Raw genomic sequence first — 18,473 nt, 5'->3', positions numbered from 1 at the left:
ATCAGAATCCTATCTAAATTAGACCAAAACATTCCTAAATTATCAGAGAGAAAAGCCATTGGAGAAAAAGGAGCATAAAGGAATCCATCCTTTAAGACTCTGAGTTTCTACAAAAGGGAATCATTGAGCTAATCAAGCTGCAAAATGGGAAAACAGAGTTTAAGAGAGAGAGAGAGAGAGAGAGAAAGAATTCCCCACAACTGAGAAAACAGAAACATTTGTTACATTTGTAGGACTTTCACTGAGTGTGTAATCTGAATATCAGATACTAAACGAGAATCAGATCTTGTTCCTATTAATGAACAGTAATTAACAAGTTACTCTCCAACGAAGACAACCTTATAAAGAAAGGGTCCCTTCAAAAATGATGTTCTTTTGAATGAACTCCAACCAAGCCTGCCTTATATTCTGTTTTACTTTGCATCACAGACGGCTTTAGTGTGTTTTCAGTATCTTACACCAAAGCATCAGCAATTTTCATGAAGTTTGGTATTCTGGAGTTACACAGTCAGGTTTTGTTAAAATAGGGAATAAGTGATACTTAGACACAAGCTTTGGAATATAGATTTTTATACAGCCTCATTAATTCAAGGCTGTACATCCAGAGTTTGTGACCATTTGGCTTAAACATTATCTAAACATGGGGGAAGAGGTATGCTGGGCAAATACATAGTCTAAGCAGTTAGCAGGGGGAGGTTTTGCAATTATTTAATAATGAACTTTTAAGTCTAACTCTAATTTTAGCTTTCTTGCCAAATCTTTTTGTGGAAATATAATCTACATACTTATAACAAGCTTCCCAGTGATTCTAGTATGGTCAGCTCGGGACCAGTACATGGACTGCTCCTTGATAATTTTAGAACACCCAGCACATGGTCCTTCTTGGAGTAGATGATTGACATAACTGATCAACTAAAGCATAGCCTTTTACTAGCGAGCCCTTTGTTAACCTAGTGTGAATTAATATACACGTATTACATGACTTTAAAATGGCAAAAATAAAACAAAAGTGGATTTCCCATTCAGGTCAGCTTTCTCCATCAGTCCAAATTACTAACAATCTACTATATAATAAACATTCAAAGTTTTCTGCTAACAGTTCTTTTCTGTGATCGATAAAATCTGTTTGCAGAAAACTGTAAAGATGATTTTCTCCTCTGATATCCTTCTATTAATCATGGAAAAGATTGAATGGCTTGCTTTTCTCAGTGTGCCCGTGGGACTGATAATATGCCCATGTCCTGACAATAAAGTCAGTTATCTGAATATCCTCAAGTACAGAACTTGAGGATTTTAAAAATTATATTAATAGTCCCTTTATTTTTAGATGTATCCAAATACCAAATATGAATGGCCACATATGTGCTAATATACTTGAGAAATCTCACTACTAATTTTGTCACTAATTTTTTAATATGGCATTTGAGAAAAATGTTTTTTCTATTGGCATGATTCATGGGGGGGAAGCTTAATCAAGATGTTTCTGTGTGAATACACATTCCTCACTAAATCTCTCAGGCAACTGCTTTAGTTACTAACACAACGCTCTGTCGTCTCTTTGTATACATGTCTAATTTATCAGTTTCTTGTAGATTGTCAGCAGCCTGCTGCCTCCGTACCGCCACAGTGCTCACAACTAGCCGGGAGGCAAGACTGCCCGACTGTCAGGTAAATTCAGACGTCCCTTCTCTCCCCACCCGGCTGCATGTCAGAGCCGTAGACCCCGAGCCCTCCTCCTCCACACCGTGGGTACCTATATGTAATTACATTTGCCACATTTTATTTCAAACATGGGCAACTCAAACACACATTGGATACTTGAGGTTGGATGCACCCGGTGGAAATCCAAGAGCAGAGTTTATTTTCCTGGCCACTAGGGGGACTTGAGGCTGCCTTCAGGCCCCCGGTGTGAGTGAATTATTTGCATTGCTCCAGGGTTCATTGCATTCCAAAACAGAAAACCTGGAATTGTGAGGATGTTCGGCTTGCTGCTTCTTCCCTTTGTCTTTTGTCTTTAGAATATATCTCTCAGACAAACAAGAAGGATATGAAGCCTATCTAATGTCTGTTCTAAGACAACTTCATGGAAGTGTTTCCGTTTTCTGTCCATTCAGGGCCCTCATTAAAAAACCAAAATTGAAAGGTGGAGAAAAACTTGTAATTGGCATTTCGAAAAAGAATATTTGCAGTGACAGAGCCCTTTGTGTGAGATTACCTGAACACGTTTAAAGGCCGGTTCACGTATTTCCTGGGCCCTCAACTAGCGAGTTTGCTGACAGTTTCTGGTCCAGTGAAGCTTTGCCTCTCCATCACCAGCTGTCTCGTCCTGGGTGACTCCCACACAGCACCCCACTGGGGCCTCGTCCTCCTCCCATAGTGTTTCACCCCCAGTTATTTGGCCCTCTGATGGTGCCAGGTTTATGTAGTCTGGGGTGGCCTTTATATCTGCTTATTGTTCCCTCTTCTACCAGGCAAGGCTTCTTTGGAGCAGGGGCAGACCTCAGCGCATTCCATGTGTGTCTGAGGAGTAGCGTCAGCCACAGGCTGCGGTGGCCGTGGCGTAGCTGGAGTGCTGGGGGGGGGGTTACCATGTTGCCCAGAAACAGTGGCACCCAAAGCCCCAGTGACTTGGTCTCTGAGGCGGTGGTGCAGCCTGCTGTCTAAGTGAGACCTTACGTTACCAGGGAGAGGGACAGATTAAACAGGAACTACACCTGTGTCTCCTGACTGAGCTCTCAGCCTGCTACCCCCACTGCTTCCAGCAGCTGGGTTTTTACTTCAGGAAAGTTCTTCCCGAACATACAAAGGCCATTCGTCTATAGTAGCCAGCCTAGACTAATTTCAATTATGTAAGGAAATGTAATTATAAATGTTTAAACCCATCTCAGTGGATTATCTGAGTAGAGTAGTGAAGACCGTGGGCTTTTAACCTGCAGTCCCTTCTTGGCCAAGCACCCCCCACCCAGGGCTGGGAACAGTGAACCAGTAACCATGGCTTCCAGGGATGAATGAAGGAGCTTTGAGCTCAGATTGCTTGGGTTGGAATTCCATCTCAAACACATACAGTTGTACATTTTTAGAAAGTTACTTCTGCTGGCTGAGTTCTATCTCTTATGAAGTAAGGATGAGAATGAGGTATAGGCCTGGCCCATAGCATACTCTTGATATCTGTTATTGCTGCTGGCTGTGATGAGTACCTAACCTTTCCTCAAGACAAAGGTCTGCCGTCTCTTTCATCACCTCTCTAATTTGCTTGGGCAAAAAGTAGAGAAGGCTAGTGGAGAATGTTTTCAACTTTAATTTTATTTCACCTTGCTTTTTTTTGAAAACCAGTTTGACTAAATGATTACCCATTCTCTATCTTTTGAAATTGCTGAGTTTAGATTGCTTGCTACCTCCACACAAATGTTTTACATTTTTTTAAAAGAGCAGTTTAACGAATTACAGATGTTTCTAGTTTCTGCACACCTGAATACAGCAGAGACCAGAGCAGGCTTCTGCTGCCCCTCCTGGTGGTCCACACAGAGAAGTGGTAAAATGCATCTAGACCTTGAAAGACTGCCCTTTTCAAAGTCGCAGGAGTGGCGACTGACTTCCCTCCCACTCATGCCCACTGCCAAATGGGTCGAATTGCATGTCCTCACTGCCCTTTACACTTCTTTCTGGCGGAAAACTTAACGTATAGCCAACCTTTGAGTTACTACCGTACACACGTGTTATATTCTCTGCACTTATATTCACTACGACCCCTGTAAAGCAAGCACCCAATCGAAAATGTGGAAAATGAGGTGTGGGGAGGTAAAGTGACTTGTCAGGGCCACCCATCCTGAAAGCAGCTGAGCCCGGTGACTCGGGCAGCCGTTCTCCTGACCACCGCCGTGCACCACGGCCCCACCCCCATTAGTTCTGCCGAGAGGGGCCAAGTCAGAGAGCACTTAAATCATCTGTGTGGACTCTTCAGCCCCGAAATTGAAAAGGAACATTTGCTGTAATGAGGAACAAAACGTGCGAAGAATGTTCAGTGATTTCAGATCAGGTGTTTTTCTACTTCTTCTCGCTTTAAAATAGGCTTCATACTTCCTACAGCTTATACATATATTAAGATAACTGTTTAGGTGTATGGTTTGAATAAAAGAACATTTTCTCATATTTAAAAATACAGAACTTTCTTTTTTTTACATTGTTCATAGAAATTTTTTATTAAAACAATAGTAAAATAAGCATGAAACTAGTAAACTTAAAGACACTAAAATGAAGCTATAAAATCATACCTGGCAACATGTGAGCAGATTTATCTGCCCTAATACAGAACTTTCTATATTCTTTTTTACAGACTGATTCTGTTGCAGAGCTAAATTTTTAAAATTGTTTATAGATAAAAGAAACCATAATATGAAAGGGATGCCCCAGGTGTTACAGCCTTGGGTGTAATTTTTAAATACACAGAGATATTTGGTATTTGGCATTTTTCTCCAAGATCTTGCTTACTTGGGGGAAAAAAACTTTTCTGAAGATATATTTACTTCTATATCTTAGTAATAGTTTCTAGGACAACCATTCACAGCATGGTTTCGCCCATATAAAGTTAAGTCTTACATGGTAAAGGTTGAATAATGAGTGAGCTCCTAAACATATTTAGCAATCAGAACTGAAAATGAAGTCTTCCTATAGCTGAAATGATTAAAACATATCAAATATTTATATTTAAGAAATAATTTCTTAATTCGTAAGTCAAAAACATGCTTCTGTCACATATATACAGCGTGATTGCATTCATGCAAATTCAGAATAGTAATACTATAAAACAAAATACTTATAATCTCACACTAAGCAATATGAAATAATGGAAACACTATTTTTAATATTTTACTTTTCCATTCCAGTTGACATTATTGTATCAGGGTCAGGTGTACAGCATAGTGGTGTGAACCCATTCCACCTACCTCCCAATAAGCCCAGTGCCAGCTAGCACCGTGCAGAGTTGTTACAGTATTACTGGCTATATTCCCTGTGCTGAACTTTACATCCTCATGATGATTTTGCAACTGCCAATTTGTACCTCATCATACCTTCAATCTCGAAAAACATTTCTAATGATCACGAATGACATCATGCCAAGATCGGGCCTATTGAGCTGCGGCCCATCTTCACGCTGTTACTACACACGTCAGCTGGTCAGGCAGAAATGTTTCTCTTCGTTTATTATGAAAAATACTGAGCTCCACAGGGTCTTAGAAAATGTATCCCTCTTGTGCTACTTGCCATTATGTTGAATAACACGTTTGGTCCCCTAAAAAGGAACTTACTCTGAATCGCGCAGATTTAACAGAAAGAGACTCTGTGGGGTCCGTGGGAACGCCTGTCTGCTGCTGTGTTTCCAGGGCCACCGAGTCTGACGAGTGAGGAGGAAGAATCTTGCCATGAAATACTTTCAGTCCCCTTGAAACTCCAGGTCTTCCGTGTGCGCCTGCCATGGCTTTAAAACAGAAAAGATCATTTTTATCGCTGGTTGTCCTAACTATACAGAAAAATCATTTTATCATTGGTTGTGCTAACCATACAGAAGAGCATATCTCCTTTTCAGCTACATTCATGGCAGGTCAAAGGCTTTGGGAAGAAAGAATGACCTCAAGCAGATCGGCATTTGACATGATTTTGATGTCGTATCACAATTCTGGTATTCTGAGATGTGCATGAAGGATAATTTCAGTACCAAAGATTAAATTTGCTTAATGACAGTTCTGAATGACTTCAATGATTAGTTAAAAAATCTATATAAAATAAATAAATAATAATAATAAACCTTGAATAAGTTTCTCAAACATTACTCCTATCAGAAATGAATAGTGGGATCCCCCCGTTAGATTTCAAAAGGCCTGAACCCAAATGTGATTTGTAGTTACACCTTAGGAAATTCAATAATTTTGCTTCCTTGTTCTTCAGGATTATTTCTCATGGCATGGATATGCCTGAGCATTTCTGAGTTTGTTTAAACCAGAGGCTCTCAGAGGTCTTTTGGAAGTCTGCCTTATATACTTAACAAATAGGAAACGTTTTAAAACTCTTCGGTTTTACTTAAACTGCCAAGCTAAAGCAGATAGAGGGAACCCGTGGAGCAAATTAGGATTCCAATGGCAAATTGATTATCCTGCTGAATCTGATCTCCCAGAGAACTGAGTTAGAACCTTGTATAGCCTTGGTCCAACACCACCTGCATTCCCAGGAGCTTGCTAGAAATGCAGGTTCTCAGGTGTAGCCTGGATCTGTGGAACCAGAATCTGCATTTTACCGAGATCCCCAGGTGATCGGTGTACACATTAAGGTTTTAGAAGAACTGATCTAAAGAAACCTTGCAGCTAACCCAGAGACCTAGGGGAATGGGGCTGTGTGGGGAAATTGGGGGGAGGGGGAGCAATCCCAAGGAGGAGTTCACATATTTCCCAAATACGTTTTATTTTCCCCTTTTTGTGCGTGGTTTTGAAAAGCCACAGTTGTCTTGGCATGCATTCAATTTAAACCATTTTCCATGCAAAACTTCTGCTCATGGTTTTGTTTGTTTTGTTTTGTTTTGTTTTAGTTTCAGTGAGAATAATATGTCTGTCTAACCTTACAAGTGGCTTGACCCCTTACGAGTGAGCTTCTTGCTGACACGCTTGTTTCTCATTTTTCAGTCCTGACCTAGCTCTCCCAGACGAGCAGCCACATTCCAGCTCCCAGTGCGCCCCTCTCCACTGTCTCTCCAAGTCTCCTCACCCCTAGTCTCCACCTCCCGCGGACGAACCTCTGGGGTGGACGTTTTGTAGCCACACACAGGATACTGCCCAAGATCCAGCCGGTGTTTTCTCCGCGGTTGTTAGATGTATGATGGGAGCAATGTCCGTCACTTTGGAAGATGAAAGAAAGTTAAGAAGAATAACACAAAGCACAGACTCCGGCGTGATAAAATGCTTTATGGTTTCTCTAAGTCATAGATAAACTTCTGCAATGAAATGGCTACAGTTCAATTGGATAATAAACAAAACAAAACTGGACACATGTATCTCAGATGACTGGCTTTATCTCGATACCGCAGAGAGACCTGAGACCATGTAAAATACATATATTGTAAAACCATCTTTCCTCACCTGTCACATTCGGCTATAGAAGTTGGTTCCAATATTTTCATCATTGATATTTATTTTGTACTTTTATTTGCCACATGAGTTATGTTTATAAAAATAATTTCTGAGAGAAGTGAACTTCATTTATTTTTAAATAAGCATAATTTGCTCTATTGAGTTTTAATGTAGTTTGAAATCTGGAATTGGCCAGACAGCGGTCATTTTTCTTGCACAAAATAATAAATGAGGTGCATCGGAATGTTAACAATAACTGTATTTTGCTGCTACACTGATATCGTTTATGCACTTACCTTTCTAATCAGTAGCTAATTAACTGCTGGATTTTTTTTAAACTAGAATTCTTCACTGGACATTATTGAGTAAATCTAAGAAAGAGACTGTGTTATGATTCATTGACTTATTCAACTTTGATGGCATCTTTAATTTTTTTTAAAACATTGCAGGCAGGTAGATGCACTGGTGCTGCCCCTTTGTGTGTGTGTGAGCGTGTGTGTGTGCGCGCGCGCGTGTGTGTGTGTGAGAGATGATGTTAAAGGAGGCGAAATAACATGAAGGGAAAAAATGGTGTGTTTATTTAATGGCCAGAATTTTTTTTTTACTTCTCCCAAATTCAGGGTCCTATTACAAGTCTTTCCTGCTAAAAGGTATCAAGTACAAATGGGAAAATATATCCATAGATAGGTGTAAGATAGCCTTTGGTTAATGAATTCACCCAGAAAGTGTTCAAATTTTGATTAAAATTGTGTGTTTTGTTGTTGTTAGTTTTTTTCATAATGAATCTTCCTTGCCAAAAAACAATAGATAATAAACCTTAGCTCATTGTCTACTTTTGACAAACACTCAGGTGCCTACAATCATATTATACATATTGAAATAATACTTGTTCCTAGTTCATTTACAGATCCTGCTGGATAACTCTCATGACTTGATTTAAGGCAGTCAGTTTTCATAGCAAAATTGATTTTGCACATAATCTGACAAGCAAGGAAAACAGCTAATTGAGCTGAAAGGTCTAACACTCCTGGGCTCCTTACCTACTGAGAACTGCCCACACAATTGCTCCTAGCCCTGATTCCTTGTCTAGTCAGGTAGCCTTAACTTATTTAAAATCATAGCAGTTTGACCTTTTCATGGAACAATATCTGTAGCTTCTCTTTAAAACAAAAACGGTCCTCACTGTTAACACAAAAGATAGTTTACAGGGCTCTCCCCAGGAACATCTAGTAAGAGCCACTCAGCTTGTGGAGTGGCAGTGGGTGGGACAGAAAGGAATAGCCCATCAGAGGTGGCGGCCAGGGTCTCAGTCATGTGAAGCATAGTGCAGGAGCTTTTATCAGTCACATACCTATTAAGTACTGGACACTATTACCAAAGCAACCAAGAGGTTTTTAGTTTCTTATATGAGTGCTATTTTCAACAGTGTCATTTATTATGCAACTTGAAGTAGTTAGAAATCTTTACTGTAAGTAGGTAGCCAGGTTTGAGAAAAAGGAACAAATCTTCATACAGTCTTGGTCGTGGCAGCCTAACCTTCCGTTCTTTCCCACCTGCATGTCCTCGCTGTCCCCAAACACTTGCTTCATTTCATTGGTGGTGTATCTGCCCTGTCCCAGTATTAGCGGGGCAGCGCAGATCACATTAGACTTCAGTTAAAGGATGCTCCCCCTACCCCTGCTCTTTCTGCTTTTCTTCTTGTTATTTCTTTTCCAAGCCTCATGTGTTTGGACCTGAGGAGTAGTATAGCTGCAAAGTTGACTTTTAATTTGTGCCTGAGGGAAAATATGCCATTTTTAAAAGTACCTCAGAACATCTTCCTGTGTTGCCTCGACAGTTTTGTGGGTGGTGCAGGGAATTCAGCAGTAAGTGTCGCCTCTGAGTAACTAGAGAGCAGCAGCCCTACTCGACAGCGCAGCGTCGCGGTTTTGCTCCCTGGCTCCAGTTGTGACCCCTGAAAGGCTGGGTCACAGGCAACACATTTACTTCCAATGTAAAGTTTATCAAGTCAACTGTATACTAATTTTACTTCAGTTCCTTTATATTAACAGAGTGGGAAGTGTTTGTTTGAAAATATCAATTCTGTAAAAATGTTAATTTTGGCAAAACTTTGCCAAGAAGGTGTAGAAACTCGGAAATAAATCTCTTAATTTTCAGCACAAAATTAGGTAATAGTCCCTAGGCAGTAAGAGAGAATTCTATGTATTTAAACTGTGGCATCATTTAGCATAGTTTAAACCGAGCCTTATCAATGTTTATTTATAGGCATTTAAAATGAATAAATATGTGTAGCACTGATAAAAAAAATCAGTACCTGTAAAGAACATGAGGATTCAAAAGGAAATTGAAAAATTGAAGAACTAGTGAAAATTAAAAAAGAACAAACTTCGGTGAGACCAGTTGGAGAGAGATGTGGGAAAAAAGACTACATAAAATAAAAAAACACTGGCTAATTAATTCGAACACAGTGAGGGAGGTAACGAGCAAGCTTGGTTAGCAGAGTAACCAGGTGATTTTTTTTAAACGTAAGCACAATTACCATACTGGAAAGGATGGAAAGGATAGCATGCAGAAATGCTTTCCTACTGAGGACTTTTCTTAGTTAAAAGATGAAATTAGAAGAGCAATACATTGTCTTTGGCCTGAGTGCTCAGGAGCATACAGGACCCTCAGATTAATCTAATCAACTCATGAATCATCAGGTCCCTTTAATCTAATTCTGTTTCAATAATAGGAGTTTGGATAACTTTGAGAAACCAAAGTTACTAATTAAGAGAAGACGTATTCAGAAAGATTATACTTTAGCCCAAGGAGGAAGAGGTACACTATTGATCTTCAAGAAAATGTAGCCAATGATAGATATCAGCTATAGATAACATTATTAGGACTAGACTAAGAAAAATAAAGCCTTCGGTGTAAAGGATTTATATTAACTGTGGGAAAGAGATTCTTGACAGTGGGAAATTAATTATCAAAATTGATCATTATAACGACTTGTTTTGTTTTTAAATACTGGCTGTCCAGTAACTTGAGTGGCAAGATATCTTAAGATAATATATTATAATTCTAGGATTTCATAATCCTATGATTCTTTTTATTCCAGATTTTAAAATGTTATTCTGTTTAGTCATAAAATATTTTATCCCTTGAAAGTAGGATAGCAATCTTAACTTTCCCAAATATTTGGCAAAAAATAAAACAGGATTGTTGGTATTTTTTCTTGCAGCTATATTACATATCTTTAAAGTTGTCCAGAATGTAGTAATTTTACTATAAAAAGCCTCAATTGTCAGGGTCTAAAAAAAGAAAAAAACACATCCTCAGGAATACTTCAAAAATAGGTTTGCAATCCCTTAGGGAGTAAATGCCTCTCAAACTTTATCCTTTCTTAAGAGGATCTTCAACCTACAATATTTGCTTTCCATGCTTTAGAAAATGTTTGTGTACAGATAGTCCTTCTGTTTCAAACAAGCGTTAAATGTCGGTCAAGTAATCCACATATTGAACATTTCCTGATATTCTGCATTAATTAAAATCCTCTACAGCTCTCAAGTGGTAGTTATAAAATAAGAAAATGAAAAAATGAAATATATTTTCTACTGTGATAACAAGGGCAAGTTTGCTGTAAAGTTGTTATATTCAATCAGCCAAAAGACATAATCTGTCTCAGAAAGACACATCAGGGGAAACCAATGTATTTCCAGTAAGCAACCGGTTCCACCCCAGGATGCCACAGGTGCAGTGATATTGTAGCTATAAAGTAGGACCAGATTCAAAGGAACTCTTAGGATCAAGTTCACAATTTTAAAGATTGTCCTACAACTTTTTTGTTTATAAACCAGAGTGGTTTTAAAATAGTCCTTGTATTTAAGATTGCAAATTTACAAGAATATGTTTCTAAGTAAAGGGGAACATAATTCTTCAAAAAGCTGTTGAACTGGAGCTGTGATAGGTCGTATGATCAGTGCTGATACATAATTTTTACCTTAAAATCAACTTCTATGGACATACATGACCAGTCTAGCTCCTGAGCGACCTTTTCCATTGTGTGTAGTAATTGAATTCATCTTCTTTTAAATGCCACTCGTCAACTGCCATTGTCCCTGATGTATTTCATTTGTAGCCTGATTCCCTTATGCAACATCTGAAAGATTCCTTTTAGTCATTGCTTCCATTCTTTTTACTCAAAGTATAATTGAAAAAGATATTTAGTATTAAAGTTATGTTCCTCTAGCAAGGATCTTCCAGAAATAATCTACTTACAAAAAAGAGCAGCAATTCCCTGCCTTTAGTGTAAGGGTGTGAGTGCATACAAGTATGCCGTGTAAAATGTTTGCATGAGACACTTCGCATCGTGTAAGCTTTCCCATATTCATGGTATGAACAGTATAGAAGTCTTATTTCCTGTGATTTCTCCATTGGGAATGTAAAGACATTGTTACCTATATCTGGTCTCCTTTCCACATTGAAATGCATGGCTCTAATCCTCAGTATATTTTTATCCCTTTCCTCTGGAGTTATTTAAAATTTGTCCCGTTTAAACTGAAACCTAGATAAACTACTGAGCCAGATTATTTCTGTGATTGGTGTTTAATTGCTGTATACATTGGTTGAGACCACATTTTTATTTTAACTTTTCTTCTTTCAGAATTATTCTCTGATCATTATGGTTCTCTAATGAAAACACTGAGAAGAAAATCTGATGCATTCTAGTGTGATTGTTTTTCTTTTTTTTAAAGCCTTTTTAAAATAAAGGTTGGAGAACTATAACGAAAAATGTCATCATTTTGCTAACAAATCCTTATTTGGTGATAATGGAGGTAGAGAATGAATCATTTTGTTTGGGTTCATAGTATGATTGCGCACCAAAGCATAGAGGAAGTAAATGATTTCTAACATTATTGTCACAAAATTATTAAACTGGGTGGTTTGACTGTTAAAGTCAATTAAACAATTTGAAAATCTTGGTATGACATTTTCATAATCTACTCAGTGTTTTATTTGCATAGTTATGCATATGTGATGAACCATACATGATTCTGATAGTGTATTTCTTTCCAGGATTAACACTTGTGTAACGTGTGGCCAACTCCGATTTGTGCACCATATGATTATTGTAATTTTACTGGTATTTTCACCTTTAATTGCAATTCTGTCATCCTGCCTCTGGGTTCAGTGGTGTGAAGCATTTCCACAGAATGCCAATATTGTATGAAAACAACTAAAAGACTGACCTAAGAAACTCTTTTGTTGCTAATTATTTTTGAAAACCTAAATTTCAAAGGAAGATTGTTCTCAAAGACATACGCATTTATTTTAAGCTCAAGAAATTCTTCTGAATTTATTATTGCTTGTCCTCTTTCATTTTTTTTATTGTAGACAGCCCTAAGTGAATGTCTCATGGGAGAATCCGTGTGTGTGCTTGCGTTTCTGTAACCTGGTCATGCACTCAGCGGTCGGAAAAGGTCTCCAGTGCTAAGAAAATAACCGAAGCCAATATATTAATTCTTACACCTTGATTTATGTTACCAACTGGATATGATGTAATGCGTAACACTTCCCAGCAAATAAACTGGTTATCTTTTGTTCATTTCATCTCTTACCTCTTTATCATTTTGAGCAATTTTTCTGTATATCACTTTGATTTGTAATAACAAAAAAGTTTATGAATTTCTATGTGATTTATATATTTATTCAAAGTGAGCACATGTTTGAACTAAAAACTAAATGCTTCGCGTTGACATTTCTACACATCCCTCATTAAGAAATGTGTTATCTCCTTTGCCCATCTCCATTCACCACCTCTCCTCCTTGTAATCGTTTCTAAAAGGTTCTTTTGGCACAAGGCTACACTTAGGGGAATCAGATTAGGATGTACCGGCATGAAAGAAGTACCTGTTGTAAAAAAGGGAAACATTTTAATGAAAGGAACATGAATTTAATGACAGGAGAAAGAAGTTTGTACGCTTTATTTGGGGAGACAAGTCTTCTTTGTTCTTTCATAGGAAGAAACTGCAGAGTCCCACAACTTTGAGAAAGGTTAATTTACCAGCTCCTTCTTCAAATATGTGTTGTAGCAAATTGGGTGCTGTGGGAGTCATCTGCTCTGACTTGATTTTTTTTAGGGAGAGACAAGGGAGGTGGAAAACCAGGCTGAACTGGACTCCCGTGAGGTTATAATGAATTGAAACTCCATTGCAGTCTTCACTATAATCCACCATGGGCACTGTGACAATCCCAGCTAAAGTTGCCTGCGTGCCTGTCGTAAAAGCATAAACTTTCCTCAAAATCTCTCCTTTTTTTCTTCTGGAAAATAGTTTTTCTATGAGGTTGGACCTATAAGTCTATTTGATCCTTGATCTTTTATGCAATAAAGCTGATAATTTCTTACCTTCAAAAGCTAAAACAACTGGATCGGCCTCCAGGAGTGTCAAGGAAACTTCTTCTCATCCCTACATTTTGCAGGAGACCTGCGTAGCACTATAGTGTTGTGGGAGCAATGTGGAGGCTTGCTGCAACCCCACTGGGGGTCAGAAAGAGGCCAGAATTGACGGGGACCTATGGAAAGGATCTCCTTAGTTTTGGGTTGTACACACATTGACTAGTACATTGTAGGAACTCGATGAAGTGGGTTCCTTGCTGTGTAGCTTTTCTTATACAATATCTGGAATTGAGTTTATAGAACCTAATGTCACCTATGATAATATCAGCAAGCACTAAATACCAACTAATTGGGGGAAACCGTCTCTAAATTAAGTGAATATTTCTATCATTCTCTCTCAATACATACAATGAAATTATCTGACAGAGTTCCTCCTTAAACATTTTAAGAATGAACTATGACTTAAATACATTAAGAAGAAACTGAGAATAACTTATCTATAACATAACTATCAAGGAGGATAAATCCTACTGGGAAAATATTGCTAGAATCAAAAGTAAACACAATTTATAATATAATTTAAATGTAGAAAGCAATGCAAAGATAAATCATCATTCTACTGACACCCTGTTAAATAGGAAAAAATGTTGCAACTGTGTACATAATTTGTGAGACCCAGTGAGATTTAAATTGTGGATCTCCCTGTTCAAAAATTATTAATAATTTCAGGGCTGGCTGGGCAGTTCAGTTAGAGTGTTGTTTCGATTTGCCAAGGTTTTGGGTTCAAACTCACATCCGGGCACATAAAAGAATCAACCAAGAATCAACCATAAGTAAGTGGAATGACAAATTGATGTCTCTCTCCCTCTCTTCCTTCTTCTCTCCCTATCAAACAAACAAACAAACAAATAAATAAATGAATTTTTAAAAAAGAATTTCAAGACAGCGGCAGTAGAGCGTTAAACTCAGCAGGGCGTCCTGAGCAGAAGCCCTGTGTGACTGCAGAGGTGCGCATGCCTGTGAAGCCAACCTTGTTTCCCAGTCTATGCTGAAATAATGGCTTAGGACCTCAACACTGAATGTAGCTATCCAGAGTCTGAGCTTTATTTTTAACAGGATGGATTTCCCAGTTTCTGTGCTTAGATGAAAATACAATGTGTTTATGATCTGGAAAAATGAATGCTATTATTATAAATGAAGTAATGCTATTACTTCAAAGAATTAATAAAGTTGAATCTTGCAATACTCCCATATTCCAATGCAGCCATTTCAACTCAAAATTTCTAAACTCTCACATATGTACCAAGCTGTACAGAGATTATAAAAATCATTAAAAGAAATCTTCAAATTACCAGCAGTAGCCATGGCTGGTATGGCTCAGTGGATTGAATGGCAGCCTGCGAATCGGAAGGTCACTGGTTTGATACCTGGTCAGGGCACGTGCCTGGGTTTCAGTCTAGGTCCCCAGATGGGGGTGAGTGAGAGGCAACCAAATGATGTTCCTCTCCCTCTCTTTCTCCCTTCCCTTCTCTGCAACAATAAATAAATAAAATCTTTTTAAAAAATATTTTATTTATTTATTTTTAGAAAAGGGAGTGGAGGGAGAAAGAGAGGGAGAGAAACATCAGTGTGTGGTTGCCTCTACATGCCCCCAGCTGGGGACCTGGCCCACAACCCAGGCATGTGCCCTGACTGGGAATCGAACCAGCAATCCTTTGCTTCACAGGCCGGCATTCAGTCCACTGAGCCACACCAGCCAAGACAATAAATAAAATCTTTAAAAAATGTCAACAGTAAACATTTTAATTAGTGTATATTAAAGTAAAACTAATTTAAGAACCCTACTGATACCTTCATAACTACTTCTTATACTTTAAATTGTTAATAATGTCAGTCAAATGTCACAGGACAATTTACCTCATTTCAAAGAGCTATTAGCCTAAGATTAATAAGTTATTCATATCAACATATTTCAAAATAAAGGAGAAAGGAATTATTCACCATATTGAAATCCACTGACACTGAAAACATGGACTCTCGTGTTATAGGAAGCCACCCTATATTTAAGGAAAGGAGAGAATAAGAACATGTATTTTTTCTTTGTTTTTGATAAATAACTTGAAACCTATAGAAATAGTTATCTGCAAAAGAGCAAAGAATTGGTGGCAGGGACCCAGAATGGGGGGAGTCATATTCCTCAGTAGGTGAGTATCTTTTTATATTTCCTTTTTCATTCAAAAACAGGTTGAATACATATTTCCTTTATCTATTCAAAAATAGAAATATGGGCTCTCAAGAATTTCACAGTGATGTCAGAAATAAAAATGAGCATGAATTCTAGAGAAATAATTGTTCTAAAGCAGCCTATGTCAGCAGAAGTGTTTTTAAAAGCATAGAATTTTGGGCAAATTTTAGCACTTAAAATTTGGCACTTAATAGTTCTGAGACTTTGGAAAGGTACTTAACCTGTCCAAACTGCAATGGTCTCATTTTTAAAATGAGGATAAAAATGACTACCTGACAAGGTTGTTGCAAAGATTAAGTGAAATACATAAGATCTTTCAAACATATGTTCAAAGCTATTCTTTCAGTGTTTAGCCTTAGGTAGCCAATGTTATTTCTAATAACACAGTAGCTAGGACAGGAGTGCTATATGCATGAAATTCATTCACTCAGTTATACATGTATTAATTCACAAATATTTATTGAAAACCTATCTTGCCCTGGCTGTTGTAGCTCAGTGGATTGAGTGCCTGGTGCCTGTAGACAGAGTCACAGGTTTTGATTCCCAGTCAGGCACATGCCTGGGTTGCGGGCCAGGTCCCCAGTAGGGGGCGCGTGGGAGGCAACCACACATTGATGTTTCTCTCCCTCTTTCTCCCTCCCCCTCTAAAAATAAATAAATAAAATCTTTAAAAAAAAGAAAAGAAAATATTTTGTGCCAGATATTGCTCTAGGGGATTAAGACACATCAGAGAACAAAACAAAAAAGGTTCATGCCTTTTTGAAGTTTGTATTATATGTAGCAATGAGGGAAAATACAAAAATATAAGTAAACATAAATATGTAAATGCCACAGTATATTAGACAGTGAAACTTATGGAAAAAGAAAAGAGAAGAACAGGGAAAAAAGATTGTGCTGGGGTGGGGTGGGGAGGAAGAGAAGCATCACAAGATTAAATGGAGTGGTCTGGGCATTATTAGAAAGAAGAAAGATGAAAATTGTCCTGCTCACGTCATGACTGCTTCAATTTTTTAAATTATTAAATTACATACTTGTTCAAATTTTTAGAAGTTATTCATCTAACAACACCAAACAGCAATTCTCATTAAGAAATAGCATTTTCAAAAACTAGTCTTTTAAAATGTTCTAATAATTTGGAGTAACAATTACAAAATTGCATATATTTTATTTCATGTCAATATTGCTTTAAACTGATAAGAACAGATCCTACACTTGATCTTAGCCAAAAGACAGAGAAGCAGTCATGTCAATATTGCTTTAAAAATTCCAGCATTTATTTTATAAATAGATATCATGCTTTCTTGGAGCTTTAGGACATGCCCATTTATACTTCGCTAATGAAAATTTTAGTCCAATAATTGTATTCAATAGTTTTAATGGAGAGCTGTCAATTCTAATGAACTTGGAATTGTATAAATAATTTTTAAAGTAACTCATAATCTTGTTTTTCAATACAGGGTGAAACAAAAGTGGGTTTACAGTTGTTCATATGGAAAGTAATACTTTTGCTCCACCCTCTATATAGTTAGAAGTTAAGCTATATTTTCTTCTAGTCCTCGATTCCAGCTCTCCTTCCTTTAAATGTATGCTCACAAACTTTCTTCCTAATACAAAGGTAAGAAACATATCACATTGCTAAGCTTTACATTAGCTTGCTGCTGAGCATAACCATTTTTCTTAAGATGTGCATAGAATCTGACTTCAAGCTTTGCTATTTCAGTAGAATTGACAGAAAGTAATATATATCTAAAACTCTGCCTTTTTTTTAGTCTCATGAATAGTTGTCCTAATCCTGGGTAAATGAATCTATTAGAAAATGAAGGCCATGTTACTAAATATCTGTAATGTGGAAAGAGCTTCATCAAATTACCTGCCTAGGTAAGTATGCATACTTAATATCAAGCAAAGATGAAAATAAAATTGAACTGATGAAAATATTACCTGTTAAAAGTCTAATTATCTCCGTTCAGGGGTTCTTTAATGTCACTTCTTTCCAGCAGATGCAAAAATAAAGCTGGCTTGAATTCGGGTATAATTATGATAATGTGATTTTAATTATACACACCAACCCAGTCAAAGGCTGTCCTTTAAAGTCGTGCTTTTCTGGAACACGGCTGTTCTTTGGACTGGACGATGGCAGCCTACTGTTATCTGTAATACTATTGGATTTCCACCTCTAGTGATTGGTGGGGCAAACAAGATTTTTCAGAAATACTCCTTGGAAACACATTCTTATTGGATGTGGAATATAACAAAGTCCACATTTGTATATATCATGCACATTCTTGTATAGTTTCTATACATATTTAAGGACATATGCATAACATTTAAAGGATATGTTATTGCTTAGTATTATTCATTAGAACATTGAAAGTGAAATCAGATCTGGGAAATGGAATAACTCAATGAGTTCCAGTGATTTCAACATGTAGACATCAATCTGTTCTTCCTGTTCTCTTGGTAATAACTTTACATATCACTATTAAAACTGCAGTGTTTTCTTATAAACAATTTAGTTACTACAGAAACCCGTGGGGCAGTTCGTAGATCAACATTTATTGACCACATACTACATACATCAGTGGAATTCCCAAAATTCCTGTAAGATCAACCAGTTGATTAAAAGTATATACCAACTAGCAAACGAAAAACTGGAAGAGGTGTGGAAGGTGGAAGTAATGGCATTCTGGTGCTTGCAGCTCAATAGTGAATAATACTGATAACTCTAGAG

General features: G+C 37.6%; 1 protein-coding gene and 1 pseudogene across 4 annotated transcripts in view; one reads left to right on the top strand and one right to left on the bottom strand.

The window, feature by feature from the left end:
• BICD1 (BICD cargo adaptor 1) overlaps window positions 1-12,717 on the top strand; it is a 172,496-nt gene extending 159,779 nt beyond the window's left edge. Inside the window, exons 8-9 of one of the 4 annotated variants that reach the window (XM_045184062.2) lie at window positions 1,583-1,668; window positions 6,672-12,717. In XM_045184062.2, the coding sequence (XP_045039997.2) occupies window positions 1,583-1,668; window positions 6,672-6,759 (174 nt within the window). In that variant the 3' untranslated portion in view covers window positions 6,760-12,717. The remainder of the gene's footprint in view (window positions 1-1,582; window positions 1,669-6,671) is intronic. The other 3 variants (XM_024575900.3, XM_024575898.4, XM_024575899.4) reach the window with 3 other exon arrangements.
• A 4,143-nt stretch (window positions 12,718-16,860) lies between these two features.
• Window positions 16,861-16,984, bottom strand: LOC112318688 (U2 spliceosomal RNA; annotated as a pseudogene).
• Window positions 16,985-18,473: the final 1,489 nt, after the last annotated feature.

This window comes from Desmodus rotundus, chromosome 3 (genome assembly GCF_022682495.2).
Source record: "Desmodus rotundus isolate HL8 chromosome 3, HLdesRot8A.1, whole genome shotgun sequence".
In the NCBI taxonomy this organism is placed as follows: domain Eukaryota; kingdom Metazoa; phylum Chordata; class Mammalia; order Chiroptera; family Phyllostomidae; genus Desmodus; species Desmodus rotundus.
This window is presented reverse-complemented; position numbering and strand designations above follow the sequence as displayed.